A 12998-nucleotide genomic window follows, 5' to 3' on the forward strand; every position below is an offset into this window, starting at 1 on the left:
AGCCTACTTTTCAAGTTTGTATTAAATAGTTATTTAGGACATATGCAATACTTCTTAAATGTTGAGAACACCATGAAACTTAAAATAAAAACAAACACAATCCTTACTGGAATAACTGATTGGAAGACAAGTGAATACCAAATATTTCTGAATCTTCTGAAGGTTTTCAGGGATATTAAATTCCTATTGATTCTGCACATATATCTAAGTGGATATAGCAATACACCTGAGTTAATCGAGCTTCAGGAGATGAGCTAGATCCCTGAATCTAGCTAGAGTTACAGAAAATGGAGTACTTTATCTTGTAAAGTTATATTTTCCAATATATTTTCCAATTATGGTATATTGTGTTAACAGTCTCTGCCCACTTTTATTTCTTTCTCTTTTGTCCATTTGTTTATATAATTCAACAGAGAAATGCTCAATTGCAAAAAGGTTTCCTGCTTGACATCTTCATGAACAGCATATTTTGAACAGATTCAGTTTCTCTGGAGGTCATTGGTTTGCTTCTAGTAAATGTAACAAGCAGCAAAATCTTCCCAAAAGCTAAGTTGCTATCCTGCAATCAGAACCCAGCTGTATCAATGTTTTGGTGGAACAAGTAGAACAACTAGTACCATAGCTATTTCAGAGTTTTTAAAAATAAAATCTCAGAGCACAAACTTTCAAAGATACTGGTTTTTCTAATCTTTCTGCTTCCTCAAACTCACAGGTTTCAGAAATTTCCCATTAATTTTTTGTGTTTATATTCAGTTGATACTTGTTTCTGCAACAGAATAAAACAATATGATTTTCCTTTCTGTGACATCCTCATTCTGAAAAGTAAATGGTAATTAAGTGTATTGCAACATGTATGTCCCTATTCTTTTTCTACCTCCTAGACATAGCCATAAATGATCAAAAGATTTCTCCATGGCCAAAGTCTAAGACACAAACTGGGAACAGAACAGAATTCCTAAGCTCAACCTTTTTACTATGCAATATATTTTCAGTGAGGATTTAATTGTAGTGATCAGAAAAATGGCAACAGAAAGAAATGCAAGGTAATAATCTGAACTAACAGATGATAAGGAAATACTAAAAGAAATATAATTTTTATCTTTCTTCTTCTTGAAACCAACATTAGTAGCAAATACGAATTAGGAATTTTTAGCAAACTGAATCTTTCATGGCTATTTTAAGGAAATGTGGTGTATTTAAGGGAACTTTTGTACTTTGTTACACTGAGTTTAACAGAACAATGATTTTAATTCCTACTTACATTTCGTTACTGCCTGCACTTCGTAGACAGGCATGAGAATCAAACAGCCATCAAAATTCTCAGGAAGTGGACTAGAGGCGTCCCACATATGTAAAGTATTGGAAAGTTTAACAATCCGGTTTCTACACTTAGGGATTTTCCACTCTGCAATCTCTTTTAGGGTGTATATCTGGTCATCTTCACACTCGTAGAATTCTCCTTCTTGTGAAAGGGGCAAAGTAAAGGAATGAGACTGGTTATTTCTGACCACGACACAGTTCACAGCCATTGTTCCATGGACTTCTTCCACTGAGTTGAAGGTGATCTGCTCATCATGTTTGATAGTGAAGTTTGCCAATTGTATATCCTCAGTGCTGTAGAAACAAGGATGGCCAAACCTTGCTGGCCCAATAGAGACCTTTCTTACAATCTCTTCAATGCTGACATATGGGGTCTTATCTGCCACAACTTTATAAAGACCTAGAACAGAAAACTTGCATTATAGAAAGGAAAATACACAAAGAAAGTCATGCCAAATTTTAGACTGTGAATGTTATAAAAAGGGGGAGCAAAGCACATCAAATAATTCATAGATGATAGCTCAATTGCTAGAAATACGACTATAGAGGTAATGTCAGCTGCACGGTACAATGTATAGGCAGCTGGAATTAACCCTTTGTGTCTAATTTCTGACATCTGGCATACTTAGTCCACAGTAAAATTTTTCTTTGCCACAGAGAAGAGAAAAATTATCCTAATTCCTATCTGTCTTCTCAGAAAACCAGCCTTTGGGAGCTAAATGCAGATGTAGTATGAGGAAACACAACATTAGTGTGATCAGTTCATGCAGGATAAGTTTCCTGCCTGAACATCAGTACTATGTAACCTTCCACACACAGATTGGGAATTCCTTGGTCAAGTGTGTTTAAAGATATTCCCAAATGAAAGAGTAGCACCTACAGATAAAAAAGAGCAAATAGATTTTAGCATATCTGATAGCCCAATCCACCAGCTGGATTAATTCAGAGTCTGGGTGTTGTAGCACTCCAGACATCACGAGGCAATTAAAATGCTGGAGTTCTGCAAGGCAGAAGCTGTATCTGAGCTTCTCTATCTCCTAGGGACATTATTACTTCATGTTAATCATGCCCTTTGGATCTGTCTCATTAGGAGTTTCTATTGCAAGAAAAATGTGTACATTTCTATATTTGCATGAGGGTTTTCATAAAGGAAGATGAACTAGAGGGTTGAGAGGACTAAAAAGCAGGTCTTAGCCGAGCTGTGTGGTTCAGCTGTCTTCTTCACTAGGTGTTGCAGCATTGTGAATGCTGCCTAATGGAATTGCAGTGCAGCTTCCCGAGACAGACATTGACAAAAACTTGCTGTCGAGTGAATACAGGAGGAGAATAGAGGTTATTTCCAGGCCAAGTCTGCTAGCCATAAATAAACGAATAGCTACAACTACAGTGACAAAGAAGCCAAGCTCCCTGGGAGATACTGTGCCTTTTCTCCCTTTGTCTGCCAAAGCCAACAAGCAAAAATCCTATGGCCTTGCTCCTCCACACTATTGACTCCTCTGGACCAGAGGGCACCTTGTGGTAAAGGTATACTTCCATTTTGGCTGTTAAGGAGGATGCATGGGATGGGGAATCAAGGAGCCTGGTCGGTACCACTAAAGACATATTTATTGCAGCTTCAAATCCCAGGAGTAGTTTAAGCCAGGTCTGCAAGGTTTTAAATGTCCTACACAGTTGTCCCCAGCCAAAGGCAGGATGTTCCAGCACACACCCAGATTTCAATAAGGTGGAATGCTGCCAGAACACACAGTTGCTGTTGGATCTTGGGAAGACACTAATTTTCTTCGTTAGACCTCCCTTGATTGTGGGCTTGTTTAATAAATTGTATCAGGGGATATTGCTTCTCTTAAAAACAAGCAAGGTGCTACTTTCTTCCACATCCTTTCCCTTACTAACTTTCATTACTGACCATAATCAACACAATAGAGGGCCCCGCATGATATCAGGGCCCCGCATGATATCAGGGTGTCCCTAAGACTGTATTTCTTTAAAATAAACAAATATCGAGTATCAAATAATTACTTTTATCACAACATCCGTTTTTAATATTTTTGGGGGGAGGGGGGATTGGACAGGACAGATGGCTCTGGCTACACGATTGCTGTGATTCTGGCTTTACAGTAACAAAACCCCATACTTTCACTTTGCAACTTTAGCACCACCCTTGCTAAAGGAGACATAATTAAGATTCTGTCTCTTGAGTAGCTTTTAACTGAATTCATCTCCAGATTGGGCATGTTGGGTTCTGAGTGTCCCATGTGGCCACTAGTAACTCTGGGAATGAATATCTCTGAGGGTGTGTCAGTAGCCTAAGCAGTAATAGCCTATTTGATCTGCTGCAGAAACAGTCACCAGTTGTGCCAATGTCACTTCTTTCTACAGTTCTGTGCCTTCACAGTTGTCTGTACGACAGCCAGCTTTTCCTGTGTGAAACCAGTACCCTTTTGTCAATGCATCCTCTACATATATGTCCTCACTGCAGGAAAACCTGCAGAAAAACCTCCAGGCTTTTTCCTGGGCTGCAAGGAAGGCACATGCATGAATGTACAAAGTACAGCTTCAACACACATTTCTTTCCCACTGATATTTGTAATGTTTCTCACTGCTATTTTTAACACAATTATTAGTGAGGAAGTTATCTACCACAGTCCTAATCACCACTGGAGCATGTCAGTGCAGACCAACACAAACAGGTTCATCAGCATTTACAAAGTATAGCTGCGACAAGGTGCCAGTGACAAACTGAAACTGTGGAAAAGACAGTGTTCCAGTATCATGCTTTGCAAGCACAAGAAGGATGTCATCTCCTGGCAGTGCTGGGAGAAAGCAAATAGGAATATTCTTCCTTAAAAAGGATATTCAAAAAACTTACGGCATGTCCCAAAGGTAGTAACTATGCTTACCCTTGTGATACAGGAGCAAGAGTATGCAGCCCACAGACCTCCTTGAATTGTATTGAAAAGCCTCCATAAACTGCTAAAAACCACTTCCAGCTGAAAATATTTGCCAGCATACAGGTATGAGAAACATTCTTCTCTTCTATGAGTTTGACAATAGTCTCAGGCTACTAGTTTTCCTAGTGCCAACAAAATTATTTGGAAGGCAACTATTTCAGCAGCAAACCGATGAACATCCCAGGTTGGAAAGCAGGTGTCATATGGGAGCATAATTATCAGATTTCATACAAAACTAAGCACCTGATTATCCCCTTGGCCCAGGCAGACTGGATTTGTCAAGGATGGGAGCAGAAAAATGTTTGCCTTCTGTTCTGCTGGGTTTTTTTTCATTTTGGTGACAGAATGCTTGCTTGGGCAAAAGAAGAGCCATGTGGCCTTGCATGTTTACCTTCTGTATTGATAAGACTCCTGACATGAAGGCACCTAACAGCCACCTTTGAGTGGCTATAAGCATGCAATGTTCTGTATGTTTCTCTCTATATGGAACACAGGTAAATACATAAAAGGCTATTTTGGTATGTTGGGTGGAAGTCACTGCCATATTCTGCCATGGTATCCTGTCATAAATGCTCTCCTTGGTACATATATATGTAAAACCAAAATAAAACATATATATATATACATTTATATGTTAAAAACCAAAATAAAACCACAAAAAACACCAAACAATATTATCTGGAACAATTCAGAGCCTTATTAAAATCACCGTGAAGAAAATTGCAAAAACAAATGTTTTCAAAATCTGAGATAAAAAGGAAACCTGCAGGAGGAGAAGACATATGGCAAGTTTGAGATACTAAAATTTGGACATTTTGAGGTCAAACAAAAATATTTTTATACTTTTTCATAAATCATAAAACAACTGAATCAAATTCACTTAGACTTTCCCAAGAGATCTTGGTGGACTGTAAGGGGGAAAGACAGATGGAAATAACAAATTTGGAAGAAAAGTCCATCTGGTTTATCAAGATCTGGCATTATTCTCCTATAGATATATTTTCTAATGCAATCTGGTCTACAACCAAACTGTACTGATGTCCAATGGTTTGGGGAAAAATAAGACAGTCATGCAAGAAGAACTATGTACATATATAATAATACTACAGGAAAATAAATATAAGCATTCCACTCCATGAAGCCTCTGTACCTAGTGACTTTTCATTAGATGAAGTATCTGTCTAGACATAATGCAATAATTAGTAAGCCTCAAATATCATCAGCCCATCTTTTCTAGAAGTTTTACTAATTGGTGTACAAATTGAGACAGAGAGAGTTTAAGAATCTGAGAAAATTATTTCACTGGTATGAGAGAGAAAACATAGCCAGAGGATCACAAGACTGAATGTGCTATGGGAAAGTATGTTTTGATAGAAGGATATTTTTATCACCTTTTTACAGAGCAGTATATGCAGCTCTCTTTTACTGCAATGTAAAATGTACCACCCTGGAGCTTTATAGACTTCCTGTTTTCAGTCTTAATTAGAGTCCTGAAGGAAAAGAGTATTTTACTCTCTTTCCCCCACAGAAAGCTAAGAAAACCGAGTTAGGCTTGCTAGTAGAGTAGCAAGCAGCCTTCAGGAAAAAAGGAGAGCAGAACAGATCATCTGTCCCAGACTAGCAGTTTCTGTTCCCTAAGTAAAGCAAGAGGTTGGGAAGAGCACAGTTTCTACCTTCTCTGGAGATGACCTAATTGCTATTCCTCTTTTCCCCCACCTCCCAACACCCACTCTCTACCTCTTCTCTTTCAGCATCCTCCCCTCATGCTGTCCCAAAGGCCAGTTCTCCCTCACCTAGTACTGAGATGAGCCTTTTAATGCCTAACCTCTGTTTTCTCACAGGTGTGTTGTGTGATCAGTGACTTGAATATGTACTCAAAGGGGCAGTCATGCTCAGCTATGTGTCTGTCAGACCATGCAGGAGTGAGCAGCAGCGGCAACCAGGGCCCTCATGAGAACAGGGGCAGCCCAGTAATGCTTTCTGCAGAGGAAGGAACACAACAGAATGTAATCATTTGTGCTGGCAAACAATTCAGTTGTTGTGCAAATTACCTGTCTGCTAATTTGCTAGTAGTGAAAGTTGTATTTCAAAATGTGGTTAGATGTAGCCATTGAAGTGCCTAGAGTAACAGCAGACTTCTATTTTTTTACCCAGTGTATGAGCACAGAAAGAATAGCTTGGCCCTCTGAGGCATGAAAAAGAACAAATTAGAATGAGGATAAAACGAAATAACACAGATAGTGAACTTGCGGTTGAAGCGGTTTCTCTAATGCAAAGGGCAGATTAGGCCTTTATCAAGAATCTGATTTGCCAGAGCAGAAAAAAAGGAGTTCTGAAGACTGCAAATATGCTCAGAAAGACAAAAAGTAAGGCTCGTTTAAAGCCAATGAGCCCAGTTCTTCACTGTCAGAGCTGCTATCCCCAGAGTAACCTAAATAGGAGCATTGCTCATTTGTGCCAGCATGCACGCAGTGAAAGGATACATGAGCCCATGGCATGCAAAAGAACTCATGGCAAAGGAAATGGAAAAGAACATCAAAGCAAAAGATTTCTTTGCATCAACACGGGCAAGAGGGCACTGTACACACAATGTAAATACAGGGTCAGCCTCCTGGAAACCTGAGAGTATTTTTATTGAATTAAGTCAAAGGCAGTGTGAAAAAGATCATCTGCAATTCAGTTCTGCACTTTGTTCAGGAGATGGGGGCAAGCCATGTTTCATGTACAATGTTTCAGTTAGAGCTTAGCACGTGTATGTAATACAGTGAAAAAGAAAAAGGTCAAGAAAGAGCAAGAGAATGGGAAATCTTGACTCTGCAGAGCAGAATCATTCATCAGCTAAGAACTAAATTAGAGAAATGACAAATTTATGTCTTACCAAATAGCTCTTGAATGTATAAGAGTACATATACAGAGAAAAACAGGAAAGAGGTGCTCCCCGTTGGGCTAATAAGAAGTGTCATTATGCCCCTCTTCAGTGCTGCTGTTCAGTAATACCCATCATGTGGAGGATAACAATGATAAATTTCAGCAAAATGAACTCTGAATTTATTTTTCAAGTGAAATAACCCAGTTTTCTAGAACACTGGTTGGGAGAGTTCATAACTATGCATGAAAATTGTAGTGATTAGATCAAATTTGAAAATGTACTCAGTAGGGCAACAGCGTCCAAATGCCAAGTTGTAAAACTGATCACTTGAATGCAAATAAATCCCGATTCACCAGGTTCAAGCACTTGAAATCCAAGTCTTTCTGTTCTAACAGACATTAATAAATTTATGACTACTTTTATGACTCTGTTGTGTTGGATATTTTAGGATTCAAATGTTCAACCTCATCTGCCAATCAAGATTTAGAATATATTTCTACTTGTGTATGTATTTTAGAGATAGAAAAAATTTTAATAATGTCAGAGAAACTTGGATTACAAGAGAAATACTAAGTATCTTGAGAGTGCACAGGAGAGTCATATTTCAATATCTCTAGATAGCCACAGATAATTAAAAGGTCTTTGATCTCTACATCTGGGCCCTACTAGTGTTTTCAAATGGCATTCCAAAAAAAAGTCTTTTAATAAGTGGTCATAGAAACCATTCTGATTCACAGGATAAGAAAAATGTGAAAGAAAATTGAGGATCTGCTGGAGGGGGGGAGAAAGTTATATATACACAACTATTTCAGGGTGAAATCTGTATTTTAGAGGTGGCAGATAAAGGCATAGCAGAAGATATTTTTCTGTAGAATTCAGATGAAACATTTCATTCTTATGGACTTTTACATTTTATTTGTTTCAAGAAGTGTGTCTTGTCTCCCTCTGCAGAAAAAACATATCCCACCTTGGATACTGGCATAACCTAAACCTTATACATGCACGTGCACACACTCTGGCATACTCAGCAAGACTTTAGAAGAGCATCAATGAGGTTATTAAGTCAAGCACTCAAACACTAGAAAACACTCATATTATGTTCCCCATGCAGCATCAATTTAATTTCCCGTGTGCTTTCAGTACAATACAATGATAATTAAATATGTAGGGTTTGGGGTTTTTGTTTGTTTTTTTTTTTTCTTTTGTACAGAACTGTAACCTCATTCAGTCCATTAGGTAGGCTGATGGCCAAAGTGAGTCCTGGGCACAATCTCAGACTCTTGAAGTCTGTTGTGTACTGTGTGTGCTCTGTACCAGTGTTTCTTTTACACTAGTGTCCCACAGCTTCTCCCCCAGGCTCCTTCCCACTCCCCCTGCCCTCCTCATGCAGTTTTCCAGCTTGCTCATCTCCTCTCCCCAAGGGACTCCCATTACCTCTTCTGCCTGCAAGACTCCCAGCATAGGAACTGCCCTACTTGCAAGTCTTCCTCTGCTGCTGAAATCACCTGCATCTGCCTCCAGTCTCTGATCTTTGCATGGGAAGTCTTCATCCTTCTGTCCTGCTCTGAGGTCAAAACTTTTTCTAGCATTTTCCTAAAATAGTTTGCCTCCTACACTTCCCACATATGGGATATGCACTTCTCCCTCTGTGCTTTACTCACTTCCCTGTTCAACTCTGCTGGGGCCCAAACGCTAAAAGAACTGAGCAAAATTCAAAAATTAATAAATATGACACATGATGAAACAGTACTGGGTTCAGTACTTGGCCAGGTCTCCTTAACAGGGCAACAAGAAGAAAGGAAGATATGATTCAAGTAACAAGTCAGTAGCACATGCCAAAATTTGAAGTTTATACTCCAAAATCCAAAATTTGGATTTCTCTGTAGAACAATTAAAGAGGTTTTTAAGCAGAAAAACACATCTATTCCCCTGTAATCCTCTTTCCAAGCACGGACCAACTCTGGCCACCATAGTTAAAATAAATCATTAAAATAAAAGCACTATTGAAAACAAATTATTGAAAATATTTTGTACCCAAAATAATAAAATACAGATTTATTAATAGCAAATAAATTATAGTTTGAGAACATGAGAAAGAAGATTTCAACTCAGACAGGGTTTGGCAAAGTCATAAGTAAATGAAAAGAAGATTTTTTTTGTAATGCTTACACCAAGGGACTCCAAATGTAGAAAACATTACCACAAAACTTTATAATTTCAATAATTTCTATCCAGGTTTGAGAAAGGATTGTAAGAGTTGAAATTTAAAAATTAGTTGACTGTGTCTTGTATCATCTGATGAAATCTGTATTTTTGACAGCTGAGCTGTAACCTCAAATATCAATCAAGACAACAAATCAATAAAATGAACAAAGGTGATTACTCAGGGCAATAACTCCTCAAAAACATGAATGCATGAAATACTATACCAGGAAAATTTAGTGGTAATTCCACTTTGGCTGAAAACTGGCTGACTTCATTATTCTCACAGATACTTGCTATGAGCTTATTAATTTTGAAGCCAATAACTTTAATGACTTCTTCTGTTGACAGGGAGCATTCGTTTCCAAACATCTCATAGACAGAGCCTGAAAAGAAATACAAAAGGAAAGAAAAGCATTATTTAGATTTTTCTCTCTTTGTCAAGAATCTTTACCTCTTTGAGTGAAGCCAAAAATCATATGTAAACATGAAATAATAATTAACTAAATTTTCTTTTGCTTCCTCGGGGTTATGAGAAAAACCATCTTGTGACTTCTGTGACCAATCAGCTCTAGGTGTACATGGTTCTTAAATGCATGTGAGGAGAACAAGGTCTGAAGAATCTACATTTCCAAATTATTAGACCAAAACATTTGACCAATATAGGTAGAGGTAGAGCATAGGATTACCTGTGTTGTCAGGAGCTGTCTCCTGAAACCGGCAGGCAGTGGAGCTCAGGCACTAAAGGCGCCTCTGCACTGCACAGGGCATAGCATATCCCATAGGAAACAACAGACTACAGCAAGAAACAGAAACCCACAGACCATTGAAGGTACCCAGGGAGAGGACAGGAGACATCTAAGTGCAATTAGCATTTGAGCTTCCTGTGGTAACAGAAGACCTGAAGAAAATATAAGAAATTGGAAAACTAGCAAATTAACAATGTCAATCCCTCTTCCATGTTGAAATGGACATATTGATTCTGATCTGGCAGCAAAAAATTCCTTTTATCTGTCATGCTCAGAGCTTTGAGAAAAGGAACAAAGCAATCCAGCCAAGTGTTTTAGCACTTCCTCAGACAAACCTGGAAGTGTATCTTCTCCTGCCAAAACCAGTCCTCCCTTCTCCATTCTAGTTGTGGTCAACCTTTACTATTTCAGTAGCAGGTGCACAGGAAGAAGAATAAAGCCAAAAAACTCAAAAGCCAAGTTATTCAGAAAAAGGAAAATTCTTCCTGGTCTCTGCAGAAGATTGGCAGAAGTTTTGGAGCATGGGATCAATTAACTATAGATAAAGACAATGCAGTAAACACATGGTGTTCCATCTGTAAATAGAATTGCATTGAACACAGAATAACAGAAATGACAATTTTAACACTAGCTTCCATTCTTCTGTCCATTTCCTCCTAAGAACTAACCAAGATCTGTCCTAAAGTGATACGGATATGCCATTTCTAGAATCTCATCTCAAAGTATCATTTCCCTTGTGGTGAGAAACATTGTTCTCATTTCCACTCCCAGTGCATTGGTGAGTGCATTTATTTGCACTCCTACTAATACGGTTCAGCTACCAAAATACTTTCTTTCTCATTTCCATTTTTCCCTTCCCCAAAGGATTCTCAGGGTTAATTCTGCCTTTTGCTTTACGTCCTCTAAGACAGATTTTCCTTCACACAATTGCTCTAAGCCCTTACTTACATCTTGTTCAGTATAAAGTCTTTTTTTGTTTTTTTTTTCCTAACCTAGGTAAGCAGAACGGTATCAGGCAATGAGAAATATTTAAAACCTGACTTCTGGCTACATAGATGCAATCAATAATTGAGAAGGCCTGTACTGAAATATCATCATTGCTGGCAGAATTTCCCTTGAGGAGAAACACTCTTTACAGCTCACCTTGTAGCTGGTGGGGATGCTGGGAGCTGGGGAAATAAAAAACACAACAGCTTAGCTTTTTTTTCCACCCAGGTGTCACACCAAAAAAACCCAACTATTAGCTGACTGATCTTCCTATTGTTTATTCAAGAACAACTCCAGACCCGGACTGATAAGCATCTCTTACTGAGTCTGTGATTTATTTATTAACTCTGCTGCAGCACTTGCAAACGACATGCTCTTGATTATCTGCTAGACCTCAAGAGAAGTCACTGGGAGCCCAGCCTGAGCATAACTTATTCTTGTTTTAGCCTAAACCTACCCAAAGTTTCAATAGAGACCACAAAACAACAGGAGAATGATGGAGAGTAATGCTGAGTATCTGGTTAAGTGTGCTCTGTTGTGAATATGTGTCCAGACAAAGCTATTGGTTGCTTGTGCAATGCTCTCAACAACTGAGATGGACCTCAGAAAATCCTCAGCTTCCCTGAAGAAGATGTAGGGTTTTAACCCTCTGGAGAAGGAATCTTGGTTGAAAAAATAAAGTAAAAAAATATCTGGAAGATGCTTTTCACAGGCTGGATGGGACAACATTCCCTTGTTTCCTGAGGACCCTATAGAGGCTTAAGGGCTCTGCTGTACTTAGATTCCAAACTCACCCAGAAGGCTTTCTGCTGCACACCAGGATGAGGACCAACTCAGAGATATTCTGGATTATAGGGCCACTCAAATATCAACCAGTCCCAGGTGGAGAAACATGCTGTTTACACACGCTTTCCACAATTCTGGTACTGAGCTGAAGACCAAGAGAGCTGCTGCCCTTTAACAAAAAAGAACAATCTGGTTTTCTTATTGTAAAAATAGTGCATAGTTGTTTGCTCTCTGCAGTGCTTTAGCAATTCTACACAGACTAACTCTGCTGTCTCAATGGAAATTGCTACAGCTCCCATCAGGAGGCTGGCTGCTGCTAATACAGATCATGAAGTGCCATGTCTGTTTACTTCTTAAAAATTTCTAGGTGTAGTGACTCCGCCATTTCCCTGGGCAGCCTGTTCCAATGCTTAACCATTCTTCCAGTGAACATTTTACTCCCAGTATTCAAGATGAGCCTCCTCTGGTACTTGTTACGTCACTGGCTGCCTGGGGGAAGAGAACGACCCTCACCTCACCACAGGTTAGGTTGTTCTGGAGAGAGATAAGGTCTCCCCTTAACTTCATTTTCTCCAGGCTTAAAGTCTCCAGCCCCCTCAGCTGCTCCTGAAAGGATTTATGTTCAATCTCCTTCACCAGCTCCATTTTACTTCTCTGGCCATGCTCCAGCACCTCAATGTCTTTCTTGTCATTCCTTCACCACTACTCTCTGGGCTTGGCCATCCAGCCAGTTTTATACCCAGTGAGGAGTACACTTGTCCAAGCTGTGGGCTGCCAACTTTCCCAAGAGAACGTTGTGGAAGACTGTGCCAAAGGCTTTCCTGAAGTCTGAGTAGGCAACATCCACAGCCTCTCCCTCATCCACTGAATGGAGCAGTTAAGGGGCTAAAGTTTTCAAAAAACTGTTATTGAAGAATATTTAATGATTTAATCTGCAACAGATTGATACCAGAAAACCCCCCAAGAATATTAAAATCAAGGGATCTTATTGTCCTACCATCTAAGAAATTAACATGGGTACATAATCCACTGGCAAACAAAATACTTTGTAATATCATCAGTGAAATCCATAGGATAGTACTTTTCATTTCCAGAAGAGAAGTTGGATAGATAGATCATATAACCATGGAATAA

General features: G+C 39.0%; 1 protein-coding gene across 1 annotated transcript in view; it reads right to left on the reverse strand.

Moving 5' to 3' along the window:
* THEMIS (thymocyte selection associated) overlaps positions 1-12998 on the reverse strand; it is a 75845-nt gene that overhangs the window by 52376 nt on the left and 10471 nt on the right. Inside the window, exons 2-3 of the mRNA XM_058835962.1 lie at positions 9570-9728; positions 1262-1720 (exon numbers count right to left, since the gene is read on the reverse strand). Of these exons, the coding sequence (XP_058691945.1) occupies positions 1262-1720; positions 9570-9728 (618 nt within the window). The remainder of the gene's footprint in view (positions 1-1261; positions 1721-9569; positions 9729-12998) is intronic.

This window comes from Poecile atricapillus, chromosome 3 (assembly GCF_030490865.1).
Source record: "Poecile atricapillus isolate bPoeAtr1 chromosome 3, bPoeAtr1.hap1, whole genome shotgun sequence".
Taxonomy (NCBI): Eukaryota; Metazoa; Chordata; class Aves; order Passeriformes; family Paridae; genus Poecile; species Poecile atricapillus.